This window comes from Taurulus bubalis (assembly GCF_910589615.1).
Source record: "Taurulus bubalis genome assembly, chromosome: 16".
NCBI lineage: Eukaryota > Metazoa > Chordata > Actinopteri > Perciformes > Cottidae > Taurulus > Taurulus bubalis.
In genome coordinates this window covers 17,727,470-17,752,748 of record NC_136604.1, presented here as the reverse complement: position 1 = coordinate 17,752,748, position 25,279 = coordinate 17,727,470, and the positions used below count along the sequence as shown (strand labels likewise).

Here is a 25,279-nt window from a genome sequence, read left to right as displayed (position 1 = left end):
TGTGTGTGTGTGTGTGTGTGTGTGTGTGTGTGTGTGTGTGTGTGTGTGTGTAAGAGTGCAGTGGAGGGTGGCAGTGGGCGGGGTGATATCTTTTCAGGCCCTTGGGTGAAACACTAAGCTGAATCGTCCGAAGCCCTGATTGGTCATTTGGTCAATTGTTTTGCCTCCCTATCTTATTGGACATGTGTGATTTATCTGCGACTGGAAATCACGTGGACTTGGCCGAAAAGGTGTGTGTGTGTGTGTGTGTGTGTGTGTGTGTGTGTGTGTGGTGGGGGTTACTAGAGGTAGGAGGGTCAAGGGGCTTCTGCATATTGTGTAAGAAGGGAGCAGGGAGAAGGCATTGGTTCTCCTGGAGGATTACACACTTTCTCTCTCTCTCACACACACACACACACACACACACGAGCAACACGGAGAGAACGTGCACAGACTTCAAGCATGCATTTAACTCATTACATCTGATATTTTGTGGGCCGGAGCTGTTTTCTGCAGGAGGCCGAGGAAACCTCCCACCATGGCAGAAGGTATGGATGCTGTGAAAGAAGGAAGGAGGCTGAATGGGGAAAGAGATGAAAGGGGAGGCTTTTCTTCCTTGTGCATTGTCTTCTTCTTCCCTTTCTAAAGAGGTTGTCTATTCAGAAACATCTCTCCAGAAGTGCTGCCAAGCCTCGGAGACTAAGGGGGAGGTTTGCATGTTGTATTGTGGAGGTGGAATGGAGGTATAAGAAGTGGACAGCAGCTCAGTGCGCGTTAAAGCAGCGGAGAGCGGCGGGATGGGCTCTGCTTCCAATCAGAGCTTCACAGGTATAGAAACTAACTAACATTAATGGAGAAATCCAGATTGTATTGTTGTTAGGAAATCTCTCTTTGTTTGAGAAGCTTTGGATGAATAGAAACGGGGCTTTTATTGATCCGCTTCCATAAAGAATTGGCTTTTAATGCGTTTTAATGTTGTCAGAGAAGAAGGAAGATACATTTTATTTTGAAGGCCTGCTAATAAGTATAGATACTTGCACTTGCATGAAGGCCTATTTAGAAAAAGATTACAATATTCCATTTTTCTTCTTCTGTTATTGTAAAACGAGTGAGATTATGTATTATATGTAATATAATATAAATATTGTTTGAGATCATACAGCTATCAAAATGCTACACTGCTACAATCAGCATCGTTATTTGTTTGACTGAAACAATTACTTGATTAATGATTATTGGATGGACAGTTTTTTCTCTCTTATTTTTAAAGGCTACTTTGGTTAATTTGGTTCCTTAATTATGTCAGTGGGTTATTCACCCCCTCCGTTGTGTCTGTATAGTAGGAACAAGAAAAGTAAAATAAAGGCGAAATATATATTCTCTTTTATGCATAATGGGGAAAACGTTTTAAAACTATTTTATAATAGTACATTCAATGTTTTGGGACTTTTACTCGGTCAAAACCTGACATTTGAATATGGCATATGGGCTTTGAGAATCTGTATTGCGCCTTTCCATTTGTTTTTTTCTGAAGTTTTATGGACTTGCAATTGATAATCGGGTAAATAACAAGCAGATTAATTGATGTGAAAATGAAAATGAACCGTGTTACACTTCGCATCTTCCAGTGTGATCCTCTGAGAGCATCGCTGCTGTGTTGTCTTCTTCTCGGGCCATTGCGCAACACGTCAGACGCACGCGGCCCCTTCTGGGTTTGTACTGCGCTGCATGCCGGTAACCATGCCTTTCTGACTGTCTCTGCAGCAGCGGGCTGTCCGCAGCGCGAGGAGGAGGAAGCGGGTCTGTCCCGGGGCAGCGGCGCGTGCAAGTGGTTCAACCTGCGGATGGGCTTCGGCTTCCTGTCCATGAGCAACAGGGACGGGACTCCTCTGGAGGAACCGCTGGACGTGTTCGTCCACCAGGTGAGCCGCTGCTGCTGCTGCTCTCATCTCACCTGTCACACTGTTCAGGTTTCTTTCTTCATTATTGATTAACACACCTTCTATTCAGATTCTCCTGAGAATAACCAAACACAAAGTGCTGCCCAGTCCTTCACAATGACAATACACATTCACATAATAACGAGATATTTTCACATAATAACGAGAATCTTCACATAATAACATTATATTTTCACGTTATACCAAGATTTTCACGTAATATTCACTTTCTAACAAGATATTTTCACGTAATAACAATATATTGTCATGTAATAACAAGATTTTCATGTTATAACAAGATATTTCCGTGTTATAATAAGATACGTTCATGTTATAACAAGGTATTTTCACGGTAACAAGATATTGTAAAGTAAAAACAATATTTGAATGTTAAAACAAGAATATTTGAATGTTATAATAGGGTATTTTCATGGTATAACAAGATATTTTTCACATTATAACAGGATTTTGTTTGTTATTACGACATTCAAACGTATCAAGTTCAAACAAGAGACTTTTCTTGTTTTAACAATATTAACAATATAGCCTACTATTCATCTCATGTGATTAATTAGCCAATATTGTTATAACGTGAAACTCATGTTTGAACGAGGCAACAGATGAATGGAGGAAAATTGCTCATTTCAACAATTTGATAAAGTTCTAATAATGCTTGGGTTGAGATATGGAACAGTTCTGCTGTCATTAGGCACGGTGGATGATATTGTGTATGTGAGTATGCGTCCACTAAAGGATTTAAAAAAGCTGATCTCATCTATATCCAAGCTTAAAGTGTATATCAAAATATCCTCCATGCTCTGACAGTGTCACCAGTCCTTAACCCAAGCATTAGGTAGAACTATCAAGTTCCCTTTTATAACGTAAACATTTTAAGAACATTATATAACTTTGTTCTAGTAGCTCTATGTCCCGTTTTAAGCAAAAATGACAAACATTTTCTGGTGGCAGCTTCTTAAATTGCTTTTCTGTTTTTTTGGGAAACTGCACTTCAGTTTACAGATGATGAAGCAACATCTTTCTGGACTTAAATCCGTGATTATCACACAAAATCAGCTCGTAAAAAGAATGTAAGGCACGTGATGTGTTTTTGTGTAAAATTACCTGGAGATTAACACATCTTAAAGTCGCCCGTGCCCGAGTAAGTGCCGCCACTCCCCCGCTCCCTCCACCTCCCAGAGAGATATTTGCTGTGGAACCTGAAAGGTGTTGAGCTCAAACATTTCTATTTAAAAGGGGTTAGAGGCTAAAGCAGAGATAACAAGGCTCATTCTTCTCCCCATCCAGCCCTGCTTCCTGTTATAAAGTCATTAAAGCATCAGGGAGCCCACCCAACCCTGAGTTCCAGTCCCACCTCCCATGTGGAGCCTTTTGGTCGGGACCTCTTCTCGGGTTACCTGCCCCTGTGTTGCTGTAAATCATGTGATGAAAGAGAGCGGATAAGGGCCCTACACATGCTTGTTTTGGGCCTCAGAGAATCCTTGGTGTCCCGAGGTTTGAGCCAATGGGAGACTGTTGTCTGGTTTTCTTGTAATGAGAAATGAATCTGCAGTCAGCAGAGTGTTTCACAGCTGTGGTCGTCGTACTGGTCAGCAACTTTATATTATATATTTCCTTCAGCTCCTTCAGCAGCAGCTTTAATGTGTATTAAGCAACACATGACCATTAAGGCTCGTTGCTGGTTGGCTTGTGGTTGCATGCAGCCGGGCTGAACCCAGACAGACTACTTTCGTTGTTTGGCGGTGGATGGATAGTCCGCCAAAGCATGTTTTCTTCATTTAAGTGTGTTTTCTTCAGCTCTAATGTTTTGAGCCTTCTCTGCCACCACCACACTGCTTACAATGATCTCCATTGGATTTCTGGTAAAGTGCAGTGCATGAATACCACAGCAGTGAGTGCTTTGCACCAAGTTGGATCCAGAAGGGGAAATAATCTCATAACGAGCACGAAACTGTTCAGGAAAATTGAGTCTTCCAGTTGAAAATATCGCTGTGAGCTTGAAATTGATGGAGCAACACAGCAGCACATCATACTGCGGCAACAAAGGAAGTGCTGTTTACATTAAAACTGTATTTACTTCGAGTCTAGCATTGTTTTATGGATTTTAAATGTACATTAAATTCCAGAAAAGAAGGTGACATGACTGGTGTTTGGTACGTTCACCGTGTGGTAGTTCATCCTTCTTTATATTTACCGCTACAATTGGAAAGCTAGTCAGTAAAACATCAATAATGCGGCACACTATGCTCTGGTGATTTACTCTTCCTCTCAGGATACATGCATTCTCGCCTCCTCTCCTGGTAGCTAGGAATGCACTCCTCCCCTGTGTTTCCCAGCATCCTCCAGTGTAGTGGTCCTCTGGAGACTTGTCCAGATGGACTCATTTTGGAGAGTCTTTGACTGCATGTAGGTGGTGTGTGTGTGTGTGTGTGTGTGTGTGTGTGTGTGTGTGTGTGTGTGTGTGTGTGTGTGTGAGGAATGCTTTGGAGGTTGGGTTGGAGACGTGCGAGAGGAGGAGGGGCGTTTAAAAGCATTGATGTTTAAACAGAGCCGTCAACAGGATTGGATTTTTATGAGAGAGCTGAGGATTCCCTGACAGCGGCTACACTCGTTTCTATTAATGCAACATTTGTGTGTGTCGTCAGTTTCAGTAAGCTGCTTTTTTGTCTTGTAAGGACCAAAACTTTCATTTGAATGAAGGCCAAACAGAACCTTTATCAAACAGTTTTCCTGAGGAAAATGTCCAGCTCTTCCACTGTTAAATGCTCCACTGCGTCCCCCCGGCTACTGGCTAAATTTGTGCCGCTGAGCAGATTGTGTACAGGGAGCTTTTAGGGCTTTTTCACTGGAAACAGCTGCCAGCTGTGGCGGACAAAGACGCCATGAGAGCGGTGGTAGTAAACCAGAACAGTAAAGCTGCTTAACAATTATGTGAAACTTACTATAAAGCTGAGACGAGGGTAATAATCAGGTGATCACCATATAGGTTACAGCCACTTTTAATGTGTCAGAAAACTGCGAAATGGCTAGGAAAAAGCTGCAGTGAATGCACTTCAGTAAATAATGACAAAATAAAAGTACGAGCCTGCTTGTATCCTTGCAATGCCTGCTGTCATATACTGTAGAAGGGAGAGGCCCAGTTAATCATAAAAATGGATGGACAATGGTGCACACTTTGGGACAGTCCCTCCACAAAGGCTTGTTGCACTTGTTTTTACATGCAAAACATTAGGAGAAGTTAAACGATGCCTACGTTCTCATCTCCGCACATGTGTGCTCCCAATTCGGAGATCAGAAAGTTGTGTGTTGGTGTTTTTAGAGGCGGTTCAACCATCTGACATGCGTTCGCTGTGAAGGATACTGATGAAGTAAAGAAAAGCATTGACACTTTTGGGAAGGCCGGACAAGAAATAGTCCCGCACATAACCCTCAATAAAACCACAACTTCGATTCTAGTTTTTCATAGTTGTTCTTGAGGTTCAGGAGTTGACATCCTTATATATTCTTCCACCCTATAGGCTCAATAGGCCGTTTAATTCTGACCCTCTCTCTCGGTGACAGAGCAAACTGCACATGGAGGGCTTCCGCAGCCTCAGAGAAGGCGAGGCCGTTGAGTTCACCTTTAAGAAATCGTCTAAAGGGCTGGAGTCTGTACGGATCACCGGGCCCAACGGAGCACCGTGTCTGGGCAGCGAGAGGAGACCGAAGAGCGCCCAGAAGCGACGCTCCAAGGGTGACAGGTAAGTCCAGTCTAAGGACATCCGCATTTAAACACTGTGCACAGCTCACGAATGAACACGTTATATCTTGTTTGTTTAATCCGTACACACAACACATTACAATGCCGTATAGCTTTTAGAGCTTTACAAGTGTTCCAGTTTTCTCTTGTTTTTTTCCCCAGGCTAGCTGTTTTCTCCCTGCGTTCAATCTTTATGCTAAATAAGGTTAACCAGGTCTTGACTCGAGTGCCCAGATAGAGGCATCAATCTTCCATCACACACTCAGAAAGAGAGCAAATATTAAGAATGTCTCAAAAATGTTCACACTGCTTCTTTAAACCTTTTGAGCACCATGGCACCTATATAGGGTGAGGCGGACTTGAAACTTCTATTTTTGCTGTGTTTCAATCTTTATTTAACCAGTAACATATATACTAATATGTACACATCTGAACAAAAGCTCACATGGGTTTCCTTTATTATAACACCAAAATTATTCAAATAGCCCTTGTGGTTGGACCATTATTAGTTTGGGTATGTTATTTTGAGCAGAATCCTAAAAAATACCTCGTTTTTTAAAAGGCTAATGACACTGGATGTTCAGCAAAGACGTATATTGCTTGAAAATACTTCCACGTTTGTCACCTTGAGCTGAAAGTTCTGCTACATACAAAACAAAACGAAAGTATTTTGCTGGCTAATCGTCGGCTCTGTGAGCGGCAGCAGGCTGAGCTGGATCAATAGATCGTTTAACCTCCATCTTTTGGCCTCTGTGCCGGCCACAGTTCAAAGTTTATTCCTTTATTACAAAGCACAAATTCAAAGGCTATTAATAAACCTATCAATGAACTGTACTGCAGGAAACTGTCATTTATTTGCAATTGCTTCTGTTTGTCTTTGAAGGTTGTTTGGATAAGTAGGATCCAGCGAGGCTATTCATTTGATAGCATCTTTTAGATTAGAGCATATTAATTATGGCTGGCAGTGATAAAATGAATCCCATATCCTCCCATCTTTAAATACCTGCTGGATTTGATTGCATTCAGATGTTCCTACTTTCTTCTTTTCACTTGTTCCAAAACATGAATGTTGCAGGCTTTAAGATCCAAAAAGGTTATTAATGTGATAGCATCTTATATAGTTGAGCTTCATTATAGGCAGTGATAAAAAATAATCCCAACAACTTCCTGTCCTTAAATACCCGCTATAGGTTTGATTGCATTCACATGTTTCCTCTTTTCTCACAAACATAAATGTCGTATTCAGCAGAAGAAAGAATCCTATCCATTTAATTGATAACAGATGTAGGTGCCTGGGAGAGGTCAGAGGTCACCATTGCCATAGCAACAATGGGATGTGGTGTGCAAATGAGGTGGAGGGGACGGTGGGAGGAGGGGTGTTGAGCGAGCGGGGGGTCAGGGTTCAGAGGTCACGGTTGTATTGAAACAAAGGAGCTCCCTCTCCCACCCTCGTGGCCACGCTGATCAATACTGAGCTCTGATGGGGGGCTGGGAGGAGGGAGGAGGAGATGAGGGAGGAGAGGAGGGGAAGAGGAGAGGAAGGAAGTGGTGGTTAGCTGTGAGATGATGCAGGGCTCGGTCTGGGTTTGTTCACTCTGACTTTGTTGCATTAAAAGACATAAATTCCATTTTTTCCCCAATAATTTAAAATATGATATATCTTCTTCCTCCGTGCAATATAGCTTTTCCACAATTGGATGAGTGTAAATTCTGTTTGATGTTTGGTCCGAATGATGTCCAGATCTCTTCTGAGCAGCACTGCATGAGTGGAAATGGCTGCAGTTAGCTGATGAACATAGTGGAGCATTTAGCAGCGAAACAAAGACCCCAGTTATCTGTCATATTGGTGGAACAGCCAATAGTTTGCTACGCTTGTTGCAGAGTGGGCAAAAGAAAAGGAATGCATCGTTAAATATTCATGTATTGTTAGTCGTGGTCTAAATGGGCTTTGTTCAACAAAGAGAAGAAGAAGAAACAAGAGAAGCGGATATCAGAGTATTATAAGTACACTCGGAGGTGATATTTTTATTTGCTTGTATAGCACATCAGATATCAGATATCTGTATTAACAGTTTCCACAGTTTCAGAATGTACCCTTTTCTCAATAAACAGCTGACTAAAGCTTGTTGTGTTGGATTAAATGTGCTCAGTTTCCATGCATTTCTGCACACTATTAAAGCAATATGAAGAGACATCATTTGTCACAGTGCAGTGCCCTTTACTCTGTCTGCTTTTAATTACTTGTACAACTGCAGATGGAGTGCAAAAGGGGAAAAGCCAGGGCCTGTAGAAAAGCTGATTGTCCACAAAAGAAATCAATGGGTTTTGCTCCTTTATTTAAGTGGCCAGTGTCTCTTTGTGTCACACTACCCGGTGCTGGAGCCTCACTTGCCTTATTTATCCCGCCCTAATGAATTCACCAACAGGATTTCACTTAGCTACTGATCATTAGCTTTCTCAGCATTGATTTACTGATAACAATACACATCAAGATGGTACCAGGAGTAGATGTGTTTGTGTTTAATCATAGCAGCTGGTCGTGTGTGGAGATTCATACATGCTTTGACCTGCAGAATAATGGCTGGATGGTAATTTTACATTATTATCTACTGACTTTCAGTGGCATCCTATTGTGTAAATAGGTTCACATCTTGTTTTTGTTTGACAAATGTCTCTTTAAATGACAGATTCAGAGTAAACTGCAATTAGAACTGAGTGAGTGCCTTTTACACACCATGACAAGACTTGCCTCAGCAGAAAAAGCACGACGCAATTAATCACGTTAATGATGGCTCTGTTAGACGAGGAGCCTCAGTAAAGATGAGCAGACACTGTGCAGATTTTAGCCCCAAATTTGGCGCACCCGACTAATTTTAGAATTTTAGATTTTTTTTGTTGCCTGATCAGCATTTTTTGATGCAGATTGAGGGCTGCGGCGCCTGATTAAGTTGTTTGAGTTCCACGCTGCGGCCGAACAATTGGTCCGCACAGTGTGAGCACTACAGCTGCAGATTCTTGTTTACCTTCAAGTCATTAGCCTCGATGCAAAACATCTGTTTTGACATTAGATCGCACCCATTGGTGTTGTAGTCACATGGCACGCATGGATTACAAAGATGGAGGACAGGGGGTACAACATATAAAGCAAAGAGGCATGAAAACAGTATATCAGCATCGTTTAAAAGAGAGGCGGCATCTCAAATCAGAGCATATCACTCAAATTAAAGTCCTCATTTGAGCACATGAATATAATTGTCTTACATTTACATGATCAATACTTTGGTCCAGATCTCCTCCTTTCTGCTCTGATTTAGAGTTAGAGAGAGCTAAGCCTTTTAAGGACAATGAGAGGAATATCACTCGGCCCCAAAAAAGATCTTTGGTAGTTTTTGGGGAGACAAAGTCTATGGAATCATCTTCTTTTTCTTTTTTTTTTAAGCTCTATTCAGAAAGAAAGGGGAAGATTCTCCACAATTACATTTATTTTCCTGGTTCATGTTCATGATCATATATCTTTTCAAAAGTCATCCAAAATTAAATATCCTAGATTTATATAGTAGACAGACACTTGCAGAAAAGCCAGTGAATCTGTATTAATAATATCCCATAAGCCCTACTCATAGATTGCTACAAAAGACATAGCTTTGAACAGTAATTCATATTTGCTATGGATTCTTCTCAAAAGGTTCAGTTACATAGTTCAGATTCTTAACATTAAAAAATCCAGACTCTGTGAGTTCAGGTGTCAAAGCACAGATACACGTTTCCTCTTCAGCAGGTGGATGTGAAAACAGACTCTTCTCATACGTCATCCTGCTCAGTGGAGCTCAAACATCACAGTGAGGAACAAGAAGGAAACACACACTCTGCAACGCCAAGCTCCACCTTTTTTGGTTTAGAACAATAAAGTCTCTAATACAATCCCATGAGGCATGGAGATCAATTTGGCCAAATCCCTTCACAGCTGCCCACTGCTGGTACTGCAGCTGATGTGGAGGCATGGAGACAGATGAGAGGAGGGATTTAAAACCAATGTTGGGATGTGCTGCCCCCTCATGGTAGAATGTAATCACTTCACTGCAGATGGAAATGTATTCTTTTTGTTCAGATTTCAAATCTGCTACAAAGCTATTAAATGCATACTTTAAATAATACAAATAACTGATTATTAATTAAATAAAGTGTTATGTAATCTGGCTTTATTCTTGGAACTAATATTTGACATTTAACATCCAATAAAATCCTTTTTACAGTTTTTCTCAACCGCTTAAGCCTGTTTTCTGAAGCGCTGTTGCAGTTCTTAAAACACAAAACACATCACCTCATCCTGAGCACTTTGTCCTGTCACTTTTCGGTCCTCTATTCACAGTAAAACCTTACCGTCACTGAAATATCAAACAAAATAGACACAATAGAATCAAATGTCTATTTCCAATAAATGCGCGCAAATTAAGAATTATTTAGAAATACAAAATAATACAACATCTAAATCGCCCTCAACATGTTATGTGCTATCCAAACACTCCAGTCAAAGTACATATATATTTTTTGATATTTCCCTGATGGTGAAATACATCTAAAAAAATGTTTTTTGCGTGTTGTCTCTGTCCACCCACTCCTCAAAGCAAACCCACATACACAGTATGAGCCACCATGTCACTGTGCTAAACTTAGCTTCCGTGAATAATGACTGTAATTCATCAAAGTGACCCCTCTGAAGGTCATTTCCTGTCTCCTGTTCATTTTAGATGCTACAACTGTGGAGGACCCGGCCATCACGCCAAAGAGTGTCAGCTGCCCCCTCAGCCCAAAAAGTGCCACTTTTGTCAGAGTGTTTCCCACATGGTGGCCAGCTGTCCAGTCAGAGCGCAGCAGCAGCAGCGTTCGTCTCCGGGCCCTCGGGGAACCTCACAGAGGGACGAGGAAGAGGAGCGGAGCCAGGCCACCCTCTCCGACAACTCAGATTGAACGATCGAGGGGAAACTGCGAGGTTTTTCCACTGGAACACTGCTTATAGAAAGAGCTACCTCAGGTGTTATTTATTGAGCGGCAGAATAAGGAGTCATCACTGTGTTGCTGATGCTGGCAGGCAGGTCCAATTTGAAAACTTTTGTTTTTATTTCTACGTTGTTTTTTTTTATGCCTTGATTAAGTGTCTTAACTTTAGAATGAAACAATCAGACTTACTTACAAAAAATATAAAAACCTTGCTGGTTTACAAGTCTCTGATATATGGGTTTGGTTTGCAGGTATTTGACACAAGTGCATACCCATAAAACCTGAATGGTTGTTATTATAGACCGTTCTTTTTACAGCAGATGTTTTCACATGTCAGGACAGGAAAACCACAGGTGCAATTTACAACATGGAGCATTCAATTTAGGTGCTGGGTGCTCTGGCAATGGTATCATCCTTGCTCGCAGACATGTCTCACTGGGACACTTCAGTATTGTTTCTGCTTTGAATATTAAAAATATCTGCTGTGAAAAAGGCCTATATATGAGAATGAGCCACACATTCTCCCAGTGCTTATAGTTTAGGTCATATGCTGCCTTTAGATGGATCTTTTGTTTTGAGCATGGGAAGCACGTGCTGTGCATTGAAATGGCTTGACCTTGAGAAAATCATGGGGCAAGACAAAATAAATGTACAATATAGGATTTCCGTTGTCCTCTTTTAAAAAGAGCAAAGAAGAAAGATTAGAAAATACTATTTTTTACCTGTACAATCCACTGCAAAGGCCCTATGATAACATCAGACTTTTTGAAGTTCGTAATGTTCAGTGTTCTTGAAGATGTTGCTGAAAGTCAATTCTATTTCAATAATATGTTTATTTTGGAGTACGTAGTAAAATGTGGCGTTGTTGTCGGCAACAATTGTGCTTCCCATTTACCGACGTAAGGGGGGCAGAAACAAACACCTCTGAATATAATAAAGTACAGTACAACACCAACACTAGCTATCCTCTCAAAGCCAAACATATGATAGATCTAACACCTCTATGAGAGTATCAACAAAAACTGAACATTATCGGCATCATAATAGTCAACTGTATGGCATGGCAGTTGTACTGCATTGCTTTAGATTGCAGCTACAGGAGCAACTGATGAGTTAAAATCACAACTCACAAACTCAGGGTTGTAAGAAAATCACATTTACATAACCCTAAATCCCACAGTGGGTCATTCTTTGGGAGTCTATAGTTCCACTTTATCGTTAAAAAGCAGCAAGTGAAAAAGAAAAAACATCTAAGTAAGATATTGATGATTGTAATGAAACAAATGGCTCCAGCATTGGTCTAGAAATATGAGTATTGGCCTTCAGAAACCCAAACGCACCAAACCAAGGCGTTACGTCCTGTTTTTGAAGTGAGATCAAGTGACGCCTCAGAGCATTAGGGTCACCGACCACACACATCGTATCATTTTCAGAAGTCAGTTATAGTGTGAAATGTTGTAGTATACATCTCGTATTAATACTTAATATTTTTTTATATGCAATATGACAAACCTTACATTTCCATTACACATTTTTTATGTAATACTCGGATTTTACACTGATATTTTTCCCTCGTAAAATTACGACTAAGAAAAATAAGAAATATTTTTCAAAATAATATTTTTTTTCATTATATATAATAGTACAATATTATATATTTAAAAAAAACATCCCTAATACTCTGTTGTAAATCAATAATCAAACATAGCATTGTTTCAGTTTTTGTGATACTGGTAAACAATCCAACATGTGAATGTAATGAACACATATCCTGGGCTCCCAAATATTTTGCTCAAAGATATTTGTGTCAGCCTTTATTGGAAAACCTTTTCAGGTATTATAGTGCAAAGTGAATGTTACAACACAAGTGCCATAACCTCCACTCTCCAATGGGGTTGATGAGAGCTGTTTTTAACTGTCATATTCCACTAAAAACTTCCACACAATATTTAGACTTAATTTATGTCTTAACTACCAAGTTGCCGTTTCATCATTTGAACTTATATGCAAGACCAGTATTGATTGTATGGCAGACTTTGTTTGCAAAACAGTATAAATCTGAAGGAAATGTTCACACATATATATCAGGGATTTTTCACATCAACAATTTGCCTTCACTTATTTTAGTGAGGGGGCTGAATGTAAATTGATATTATCTTTTTTATATTACCTATTTATTCAGAGTTGTTCTCCCTGAAGGGCAGACAGAACATTTGACAGCTGTAATAGTTTCGTTTGAACTTGTGCTGTGATTCAGAAATATCTTCAAAAAAACCTTTGTACACGTGCTGTGTCGGAAGTCACGACATTTCTTTTTGGCAAATTCTGATGATTCTATTACCGTGTAATCGTTTGCAGACAGTGTACTTATAACAGTATCATTTTTAACAAAAAGAATGACTTAACTGGATTGTCACTGCACAGTAAACACATACAGCGTTCTACAGCGTTTAATGTAATGCTTTATCGGTCCCTTCAGTCTGCAATCAGTTCATTTAGCGTCTTCATTTTGAACTCAGGGAGAACTTTTCGGATCTCGTGTCTTTTTGGATTTGTCTAGATGTTTAATATTTACTGTGGTGCCAGAAGACCCGACGCATCAGCTGCTGAATGAGCCATGCACTATCTTTATGTCGTGTTCTGATACGCAACGCGGACCAGGAAGTACCGTGTTCGCTTTAAAGGAACCATGCACTCTAAACACCATGTGCATCTTTCAGCATGAAGTGCATTGCATTTCGTGGTCGGGGTTGTTCTTTGCTATTGTATTTGACATGGAAAAGTCATCAAATATGAACAATGTTACGATGTCTTTGTAAAACGGCAGACACTTTTTTCTGCTACATACCAGCTGTAGAGGAAAGTGGTAGCCTGTTTTTTATTTATTGCTGAAGTATATTTAAAAAGGTTTACGTGTCTGTTGTGAAGCTTAAACTTGTCGCCACCTGGCCGACTCCATGCCATCCACATGGCCTTACTGAGCTACATAGCTAACAGATAACTAGCCATCAGCATTGTTTAGCTTCCAGGCTTTGGAGTGTGTTTCTATTCAGGGAGTCTTTACACACACTCTCCATTTACAGCATTGAAGAAATTGTTTATTGATTTGCTTTCTTTATGAGAGTGAGATGAGAAGATTGATGTTGTTCTGATGCCTGTGCATCAAGTTCGCAGCTGGAGCCAAGATGTGTTTAGTCAATAGCTTAGCATCAAGCTAGGAAGCAAGGGCAAACGTCCTGTCTGCATCCATTCATCAAGTAGATCAAAAGTCCACAAAGCAGGTATAAGGAAAAGTTGACTCACCGAAGTAGTAAATTAAAACAGGTCATCACAAAATAAGCCCCGGAATGACACTACATTTTAAAATGTCTTTTTTAATTGTATATATATCTCGTGTTTTTTTCTCTCCACCCGTATTAATATAATGTTCGTGATGTGTCTGCATGATAATGCGTAGAATAATAGATGTAAAAGGGGACCGGCGACACTGAGCCCAGTGATTTCACAGCACAGAGGCCGTTTCAAAGCATCGGTATTGATCATGATTAACGATTATTACTCCTATATCATGTGCTTGAGTTCACCATAGCGCTCACCGTGCTGCAGTACAATGGGGTCTAATCTACCATGTACAGCACTCTAGTTCAGCCTCAGTCCCAGTGCTTTGTTGTTTTGTTGTTGTCTGTATTAATTCTTATGCGCGACCAAGACGAGTTCTCTCGTCTTGTCAAAAATCTATACAAGTCTACCTCAGGTGTGATTTTGGACAGCTTGAGAAAAGCACGTCCAAAAAACTGTTTTGTATGTATTGTAAATCTTTTGTGTATTAAGTGGTCCTTACAAGTATTTATTACTTTGTCTTTTTACGTCTTCTTTTCAATGTAATGTGTGCTACCTCATAGAACATATTCTACAATTTCTCTGGTATCTTTATGCCCCCTTTACGCCAATATGTATGAGAGATCCAAAGTGGTGCTTTTGAATGACGTCATAACCTTGTTTCCAGGAAATAGAGAGACACAAAAGTACTGATGAACATACAGATAACGTCGAACAAACACCCATATCTTTACTTACCAGAGCAGACACACCCACTACGTCTGTCTTTCTGGGAACTCTGCTCCAATACCAAAGTCCCTCACCATAAACATGCATTATAATGAATGTTTGGATTGAGCATGTTCCTGTTTCAGCTTTTCTCAGTACTCAAGGTTATCCTGAACACAAACTGTAGCCTTAACTTGATGTTTGAGTTTGTATTTAATGAGGATCATCTCGTCACCATGTTGGATTTTTCAGCCTGCAACTGAAATATATTGTGCTGCAATACAAGGGTTATTAAAGATCGAAGAGAACATTTGTGTTTCATCGCCCAGTTTCTTGTATCTAGACTTTATACTAATGCCTGTCAAAGTTTTGCGAGACATGCAGGTTCACATTTTAAATATTATTTATTATATATTTATATATTATTTTGAGCAGCAAGAACAAAGGGTAATATTCAGTATTAAATCAGTCAACATATTGATACATATTGGGTGGAATCTCATTCTTATTTTAGACCAAGTTCAAGTTTATTGTTGTATTGATCAGTTATTTTACTTAGAAAATTAAGTAGTATATATATATATATAAGTATATAACATGCAAAAATGTATTTTAGTCAAGGTGCTAGATCAGGTGCTTGAGTTGAGATAGCTTAGTTGATCTAATATGAAACCAAATTACACAAAAACTTAGCAAACTCCACAGATGAAGACCACAAGATGTGAGTGAAAGCTCTGAGAAAAATATGAATGGCCCATATTTTTGTTTAGTGCGAAATTAATGTTTTCAAGGTTGATAATTAACTTTCAAGCTCAAACATCTGCTAAATTGGGATTGCATTGAAATAGTGTGATTCGTATGTTATTGTGCTGGTATCCATCCGACAACAACATGTTGTGATGCATTTACCAAAGAAGAAAAATGTGAGGTAATCCTATTAAACTATCTAGCACTGTGTCAAATATACAAAATGACATGAACGCATTCATTTCAGAATAATAATTTGTGCAGGTGTTCATGGGCTGTTAGTGACAGGCAGAGGGCCTCCGCTGGTTGCCTACAATGTGGTGAACCTCATAAAAGTAGCCAGATTTAGGGCCGGAATATGCTGTTATTTCCCTTCAAAATAAAGTGTATGAAATTGTCGGCTTTGGGGAAAAAAATTACTGATCAATTAAAATTGATAAATTACAGATCTGTAACTGTAAAAGTAAGCACATGTGAAATAATAAGTATCGTTAATAAAAGGTGTCATTCAGTAACAAGGCCTGTCATCAACTTAGTATATAATGAATAGGATTATGTTTGGTTTAATATTACATTTAAATGTATTATATTAACTGAAACTATCATGTTTAGTACAATTATGATTAATTCCTTCTTTGTTCAAAACAAGACTTGCATTTTGGTCATCACTCAGAAATTATTTATAAAAAGAAATAAAACATGTGAAAGCTGTGATGGTGATTGGTCACTAGCCACTTAATGTGTTCTTAGTAAGTTTCGGATATTTACTTTATTTGAATCCAACATTTTGCATACAGTCCACATTTCCAGACACTGAATATGTGCATGTTATGAAAATATTTATGGGAATGTGTCTTCAAATTCTGCACCAGATCACACAGCGTTTTATTGTTCTTTTATTTTGAAACGCCTTGCCGGAAGTCGCCTCGCTCTGGTCCACCTCTGCACTGCACGCTCAGCACGCACTGCTCCAGCAGCTGCACGCTCTCACGTCGTCCAGTGTTTGACGGAGAAAAAGAAAAAACTCCTTGGTTTGACTGTGCGAGCAGAGCGTGTGCGGCGGTAATGGCTGCCAGCGAGAGTGAGGAAGACAACAAATGAACCCCAGAGAAAAATAATCAAAGGTGAGTCTGAAAAGATGACAACTCACAGCGCAACAACCGCCGCCGCTTCGACGTTTAGACCATTTGTCTCGCTCGCTGTGGACTACCTGTCTGCTTGGCTCGCAGGTTTGTTTTGAAGGGAATCCGGTTGAACCCACACACACACACACACACACACACACACACACACCCATGCGCGCGCACAAACACATCTACACGCGCACACACGCTGGACAATAAGCGGTCCGGTGCTTATCATGCGCGTCTCCTCCACGACCCAACAACCGTCAGGACAATTTCGAATCCGGGGACTTTTTAAGTGCGGTTTGTTTGAATTCATACGTATTCATCTCGCTCTAATGCGCTCGTGAGCCCTGGACTCTTTGTTAGCGGGTGTTAACGTGATTAGCTAACGTTAGCTAACCATCGGCAGCTGACGGTGAGTCCCGGACACACAGCCAGCCAGCCAGCCAATCAGAGTGGAGGTCTAACGCGCGAGCTCTGTCAGACGTCCCTTTAATTGCTTCTGATTTTTTTTTTTATTTGTTATTTTTCGGGGGATGTTTTCTCGTCCACCACGAAATTTGACGATGTCAAAGTATATTTACGTTCAAATTATACTAACAAAGTTTTGATACTCGGTCACGGACAGGCTGCTGCATGGCGTCGGAGCGAGTTTGTGAGTTTTTGTTGCGTCGCTGACTTGTGTGTTTTTGTTTATAGTTTCTTACTGAAAGCACGACTTTAACAGTTGTAAATAAGGCGACTGAAGAGGTTTTATTGATATAATTAAGACCCACTTGTCATTCATTTAGCCATCAGATAGACTGGCATATGAAGTATGTGTATTTTGTATGTATAATATGTGTATCTGTCTGTATAATATGTGTTTGTGTGTGTGTATGTGACTGTATAATATAGCTATGTATATTATGAGACATGTCATTGAATTGGCCAAACCAACAATTATGTTTGTTTTTTACAATGGTATTGCTATTCCTGTTTAAACAGTCAATTGTAAATGAACAATAATAATTACTATCAAATGCTATGTTGGTGTGTAGATGAAACCCATTCATTTCATCACAAGTAATGCTGAATCCCACCGAGTCCATTAATCAGATAGTCAACCAACAGGAAATAACAATTAAGGCGTTTATAAAACACAACATTCTCTTATTTCCTGCTTGTCGGACGTGAGTATGTGCTGCTATTCTCAGTATTATATAATTGAAACTTAAATGTCTTTGGGCTTTGTTCTTGCCACCTTGCACTAAATGATGCATTGATTAATCATTAAAATAATGTAATCTAATTGCCTATAAAAATAATAGCCCTGACGTAAAGATGCCTGGCCTTTTAATTTATTTCACATCTACTCTTCATGAAGTACTTAAGTATCTTCATCTGGTCGTACAGGCTGAATTTATTAGAATACCTGACTATAAAAGCACCAGTATTGGCAGCACCAGGGGTATTTTCTGCTCTGACTGATTATGTAACTCCACAATAAGGATGTGTCAGGCTGATGGCACTATGGACTGACCTTCCGGTGAGCCGAGCCTTTTCCCCACATTAAATGTTTGCTTCTTTGCGGCACAAGGCCTCAGTGGCATGCGCATGTACGGGGACATGCAGTCATAAACGACCTCTACCAGGTAACATAATAACCCCGTCACAGATGCCACTTTGTGAGACTTGCTGTCACTTTGACACAGACTTTTCGTGACTCTAAAACTGAGGTGTGGTTGGACACACAGTGCTGTAAATGTGCTGATAGTGTTTGTGCAGGAGCGTTATGTAGGTTCCCTCCTTTTGTTGTTTTAGTGCTTGAGAGATTCCTACTGCTGCTGTTCTTATATGATGTGCTCTGTTTTCAAATCGGATAACAATAAGAGACACAAGAAGGGATGCTGTTGTGTTTATTTGGGGGGGCTATTGTTTATGCTTCAGGGAGCAATAACACATGTCAATTATCTATCAGAATACCCACCCTTTTACCCCGACATGTCAATCAAAGGGACATTGTTGGCAGCTTGTTCTATTTGGTCAAGTAACACTTTTATGAAAATGTCAAAAGGAGTGTTTAGATGCACTGAGGAGTTTGATTACAAGGTCAGGAAACCTGTGTCAGGATTTTAAGAGAAATTCACTGATTCCGAAAAAAGGGGAATATATTTTGTGTTTGGGGAAAGATGTCGTGTTTACTGGTCCACAAGAGGGAGCAAAATGAAAATAATGTTGGCTTTCAAGGGTGTTTTGGGGATTTTATACCCTGGGGGGAATGCCAAATATGCTTTCCCCTAGAAAAGACATGCGGCTGCTTGTTAACAAGTGATGCCCAAATAACACAATTATGACTCCTATACTTATATTATATTATTCAACTGATGTTAGCAACAGTCAGAGCTTGGCTGAGGCCGATATGAGGCTTTGGCAGCGTGAGTTACTTGGATTAAGTGGTTATCTTTTTTTGAAGCTTTTACTTTTATTGTTTATTACCCTTTGTTTGGATTGGGCGTCAACCCTATACAAAGCTAATAGTACGGATCCATAAACCTGTCACGATAACTACTTTTGCTGCACGATATTTGTCCCGGAAATAATTGCGAGGCCATTTTATGCAACTGATATAATCGCACTAAAATGCAAGTACACCCTTTTTAAAACAGCAAGAATGTAATACAAAATATTCTAAATAAATAAAACCAAAACAATAAATTGGATGCTGGCGTGACTGTTAATGTAATATGTTGTAAATCGACTAGTTATGGCCTACAGTGTGAGATGAGTCAGTAGTAAACCAGCCCTATGTTCTTTGTCCACAGTGAGGAATAGGATGGTAAGCAGCCAGCCGAAGTACGAGCTGATCCAGGAGGTGGGGCGTGGCAGTTACGGCGTGGTCTATGAGGCGGTGGTGAAGTGCACCGGGGCCCGGGTGGCGGTGAAGAAAATCCGCTGCCACTCTCCAGAGAATGTGGAGCTGGCACTGCGGGAGTTCTGGGCCCTCAGCAGCATCCAAAGCCAGCACCCAAACGTCATCCACCTGGAGGAGTGTATCCTGCAGCGGGACCAGCTGGCCCAGAGGATGAACCATGGCTCCAGCTCCCCGCTCTACCTGGAGGTGAGGAGACAGAATTCACTTGAGCTGGGTCAGCGTTAATAATATTGTTAATGTCACCCAGCATTTAGGCTGTAAGTGGATATTGATTACTTCATTTATGTGGCCAGACAAGTACTGAATGTTCGATGTATTCAGTTCACTTTGAGCGGTATATCACTTTTTGCTCGGTTGTGTGCAAGAAATGTCACTCAGGGAATCTTAGCCTAGGTTAGACTTTTTTTTTTTTGTTGGCAGATAAGTGTTGCATAAATTAGATGAAGGGTGTGTTGCAGCCTCATAAAACATCATAGCTGCTGCAACCCTACCTCCCGTTCATTGCAAGTGATGGTGGGGAGCAGGGATGCTGTTGTTGCTTTTCATAATAAATAATTGACTAGGTTTGGTAAATGGCCACCGTTATCTATGAATGCATGCTAAATGGATTAGATTAACTTTTTTAAATGGGCACTAATTAGAAAGTATTTATTTTTCCTTCAGTTCCTTAAGAGTTGATTGATGAATTAATTAATATGAAATACATATTACTTTCCATATCGGGACAAGTTTCAAGCAAATCATAAGTAAAATGTCCTGGAAGTGCTGGATATCAGCTGATTGTTTTCCTTTTTACTGTGTGTGTCTTGTGGGTTTTCATTACCTTTTGATAGATGCAAAGCTGCACTTGTATGGACGCAGAGCAGAGCAGTTGCCGCTCTGTAATAAGGAGGAATAACCAGACTGTCAAGTACTGGAGAGTTACAGTCGGAAGACTTGCCAAGTCTAAATACCAGATACGTGTGTCAGACAAAACATCTCTCCTGCAGCTGTCCATGTTGCCAACATATGCTTGAGGAAAATACTCCTGAGACAACAATAACTGTGGCTCTGGACATCACAAGGAACCGTTTTTTGTCAACCAATGTACATAATAATAATAATATTTATTATTATGTACATAGTTTATCATGATTAGTGAAAATGAACATCAGTCTTTAGCTCGGCTCGGGGCCCAAACATAACCATAAACCTCAATTTTAAAGTGCCTGTAGCGGTTAATTGGCTGCATCGGATCAGTTAATGTTATCTTTATTATCTGCCTCGCACAGTTGCCCCTTACCTAAGACTGTTGTTCGCTTACCCGCCTGCCAAAAGCAGATCTTGTTAATATCTCTGTACTGAATATTTGTTGGCAAGACATGGGGCCAAACATTCGCGTCCAACCTATTAGCCTATTAGTCCATCGACTACCCTCCACTGTTGGCAAATAATACTTTTAGATGACAGATTTTTCCGTGACAAATGTAACTCAAAGTGGGTCATCAGCATCAAGCTGGCTGTTTGTTGTGTAAACGAATATTGCGGTTATTAGTTTGGGAGATTAAAAAGATGTAGACAGAAAGTATCAGCGGCACAAATATTAGCACTTGGAATAATGAATAAACAGTTGAAACCTGTGTGTGTGTGTGTGTGTGTGTGTGTGTGTGTGTGTGTGTGTGTGTGTGTGTGTGTGTGTGTGTGTGTGTGTGTGTGTGTGTGTTGGGCCTCCGTGTCCCCACAGTCACATGGACGTGTTGTCAGGTTAAGGAGGAGGGCTCCCCTCCCTAGTCAACCCGTCTGCAGCCCGTCATGTCGCAATGCCTCCCTCCTGTCTGACGGCGGGCACACAGGCACTCTGCCGGAGCCTGATTATAGTCTCTCAGCGGCACGCGGGGGCCATTGTCAGACCGCTCACTCTGTTTTCTGCAGCGCTGGCGTTGGACACTTTCCCAGAGTCCCTTTATTCCAGCTCTTTTTTTATTGCTCTGTAATGTTCCAGTGCGTGCTTACAGAAGAACAAATGATAATGGGGAGGAATTATCTGACCGCACCAACTGTGGGATAATTTGCATCCTTTCTTTTTTTGGGGGGTAGTGGATTCTTTGGCTCGTGGCATGTCAAACAATTTGCAGCCATTTGTGAGCATGTGTGTTGCCTGTGTGGCAGTTGGCAACACAAGCCTGGATGTGTGGGTCAGCCGGCCTCAACGGACTCTTCAACTAACAGTTCATCTACTTTAACTATTTACAGTGCAAACACTTCTTTCTTTGGTACTTGGTCGCCAACTGACGTTTCAGCTGCGCACATCTCGTACTTTACAACGTACGCTTCCACTGCTTTCAGAGGTTATGCATTGACTCCTTTTAGTTGCCTTCTTCTCTTACTCTTCAATTGACACATCAACTGCATTCATCTCTGAAGGCCTTTACACACAAGGAGTGTGACGTAGAAACACGTAAATGCAGAAGCAGCAGTGTAAATACATGCTGTACTGATTTTGGAAATGGCACAACAGGTGCCTTCCGGATATCTGTCACTGCCACTTCCATTGTTTTCAATGTAAACATGGAGGGATAGAGAGAGGGGGGACCTTAACTCTTCATCTGTGTTCAGTTTGAACTGCCACGTCAACTTCTAGCATTTTTTCCGACTGCAGTCCACATTTTTCTGTTACAAACCTGCAGCTTTTCAGTGTCTAATACAAAACGCCATCTATCAAATTCCAGAAACGCATCCCATTTAATCTTAATTTAACGTGAGATGGATGAAACCTCGCAGGGTTGTGGTCCGCTGTCAAAAAGGGAGATTAAATGAAGTCACTTCCTGCAGCAGGTATAAAAGATGAAAGGCCTCTCGCACTGCTTTGCTTTAAAAAATGGCAGATAGAGGACGGTGGGAAACGACATGTTGTGCATACAAAGCTGGAGCCACCTTGCTTGTTAAGTTATGAGTGCCATTTTCTCCTCCTCGCCCTGCAGAGCTGGTCCACACTGTATGAATAATCATGTCGGCTCGACCAGACCTAAGTGATACAATCAATTTGGTTGTGCTTGTGGCAGCTTTGTCTGTTAATGCCAATGTTTTGCTTTCATTTCCAGTTGATACAGATCTCACAAAGCTTGCTCGATAGCTTGCTTTTTAGCATTTCATGTCAATTCTTTTGCAGTGTTCAAAGAAGTTGCAGTTTGTGGTTCAGAGTTTATTAGGTTGGATCAATTCCAAGTCCAGCGTGGTGTGAAGTAAGTTGCCTATTGGAGATATGGAGAATTATTTATTAATCGGTTAACCACAGACGATGTCTTGGACCGGCTACGCATGTCGTTCTATAGGTTGATTTAACTTGGTGCCGAAGCTTCCTTTCGGCCAACCAACTGGCCCGTGCGGCAATAAGCTTCAGTAAAGTGAAAGTAAAAGGCAAGACAGGCAACACTGGCAACACTAAACATAAAAAAATCTGCACCTCTAAATGGATGGTGCTTTAAAGTACGTGTCAGACATCGCAGAAAAGGGAATATCTTGGGGGTTTGTGTAAAACCTGGATGCACCGTTAACAATCTGCTCCTTATGCTCGTAAAACTAAACGCACAGCTAGCTTCCTGAGCAAACAGAGCTGTGGATTCTCCTTTTTATTTCGACTTCAGTATTGTTTCTTTGCGTGTTGAGGTTTTTTTTCATTAGAGTCAATTGAGTGAAGAACTAAAAAGGAGAAAGGTCTCTTTTTTCTTCTTCAAGGTTAATGGGTGTTGAAAGCTAAATGAACTGACACTGTTTCCTTTAGGCTCATCAACTCAGTTGTATTTCAGCAAAGCTTGACAATGATAATGCTGCTTACCATAATATTTTTGACCATGATAATTAAAGCATTTGTTTCTGATGCCAGCATACCAACATGTAGAGGCTGACCGTCCCATCACCAGTGGGCTCACGTTGACTGTATTTTTCCTCTTCTGCAGCTGGTGGAGACATCTCTGAAGGGCGAGATCACATTCGACCCGTGCTGTGCCTACTACTTGTGGTTCGTCATGGACTTCTGCGACGGGGGAGACATGAACGCCTACCTGCTGTCCCGCAAGCCCAGCCGCAAGACCAACACCAGCTTCATGCTGCAGCTGGGCAGCGCCCTGGCCTTCCTGCACCGCAACCAGATCATCCACCGCGACCTCAAACCGGACAACATCCTCATCTCCCAGGCCTGCACGCCGGCCGGTTCCTCCGAGCCCACCCTCAAAGTGGCCGACTTCGGCCTGAGCAAGGTCTGCTCCGCCTCCGGGCTCAACCCGGAGGAGCCGGCCAGCGTCAACAAGTGCTTCCTGTCCACGGCGTGCGGAACGGACTTCTACATGGCCCCGGAGGTGTGGGAGGGCCACTACACGGCCAAAGCGGATATCTTCGCCCTGGGAGTGATCATCTGGGCCATGGTGGAGCGCATCACCTTTGTGGACGTGGAGACGCAGAAGGAGCTGCTGGGCAGCTACGTGCAGCAGGGCTCGGAGATCGTACCCCTGGGGGAGGCCCTGCTGGAGAACCCGAAGATGGAGCTGCTGATCCCCGCCAGGAAAAAGAGCATGAACAGCCACATGAAGCAGCTGATCAGGGAGATGCTGTCGGCCAACCCTCAGGAACGGCCCGACGCCTTTGAACTGGAGCTCAGACTGGTCCGCATCGCCTGCAGAGAGCTGGACTGGGACACGTGATGGACGAGCAAACGGCTCCAGAGACTCCGCCGATCGAGCACATGGACACATCTCATTACCCACTGTTAACCTAGATCACTTAACGGGGGATTATTGTTTTATTTTTTTTAATTTGGGAACAATCATTAGAGTCGTCATGGCTTAACGTCATTCGCTGTCCAAGCACATGCAGTCCTCTACTAGCTGTGTCTTTTATACTGGAGGGCCGCTGCTCCAAATTGCAGCTTAGTCTCAGGCTAATCACATCACAGCTTCCTCTTCCTCCTTACAGAATCACTCGAGCGTGCCCGGAAAGAGCAAAAATGACCCCAAAAGTTCTGCATTCAATGAGAAGAGAAAGTCAAAAGAGCAAACTGAGACGGTTTGTCTACAAATACCATCCTGGACCCGGTGCTAATTGTTACTAAACGCAATGCGAGACATTATCCTGTGATCATTACGGCGTACATTTATCCAAAGGGCCGACATTAAAACACAATCACGTCAGTGTGTTGGATGTTGGACTGCTTTGACAGAACCTGACTTGCAAACTGATTTCCGCCTATAATGCAGGTATGCCCTGAATGCTCAGGTAATAAAAACATACAGCGTGGTGGTATTTAGTTTAACTGCTTTGTTGGTTTATGGGCGTGGAACACTTTTTATCAGTTACCAACCAGCCAGCAGGTGCTTGTGGTCGGATTTGTCCTCTTTCTGCCCATTACAGACTTCAAGATAAGTGGACTGGTCCCAGACACACCCCTAATCCAGTGTAGCAGAATGTATAACGATCCAGACAGGTCACCTTTATTTATGTAGAGCCATAAACACACACACTTTTTAATTACAAAGCGCTTCACACAGTTAATGAGGAGGAGAGCTTTAATGATAATACTGCTTTATTACAACTTGGTTGTTGTTTTCATACTTCTAGCCATAGTTACTGTTATTAATAACCAACATCACCTTGGATAGTCTTTCCTCTATTCCAACAATCAACTATTTGGGAAAGAAAACCTTTAATTCACTGAGTAAGTTGTGAAAGCATGCTTCACCGCTCTCTCTTTCTGCCCGCTGTGCAGACAATCTCCAAAAAACAGCCCAGTCAGCTAATC

General features: G+C 41.3%; 2 protein-coding genes across 2 annotated transcripts; both read left to right on the top strand.

Moving 5' to 3' along the window:
* Window positions 1-776: 776 nt before the first annotated feature.
* On the top strand, window positions 777-10,644 carry LOC306748537 (protein lin-28 homolog A-like; the record flags this gene model as incomplete). Its single annotated transcript, XM_079231714.1, has 4 exons — window positions 777-807; window positions 1,744-1,901; window positions 5,499-5,677; window positions 10,425-10,644. 4 exons carry the CDS (start codon window positions 777-779, stop codon window positions 10,642-10,644), a joined length of 588 nt encoding a protein of 195 aa, XP_079087840.1.
* Window positions 10,645-19,410: 8,766 nt separating this feature from the next.
* Window positions 19,411-24,185, top strand: pdik1l (PDLIM1 interacting kinase 1 like; the record flags this gene model as incomplete). Its single annotated transcript, XM_079232196.1, has 2 exons — window positions 19,411-19,695; window positions 23,445-24,185. The coding sequence occupies 2 exons, from the start codon at window positions 19,411-19,413 to the stop codon at window positions 24,183-24,185; spliced, it is 1,026 nt and encodes a 341-aa protein (XP_079088322.1).
* Window positions 24,186-25,279: the final 1,094 nt, after the last annotated feature.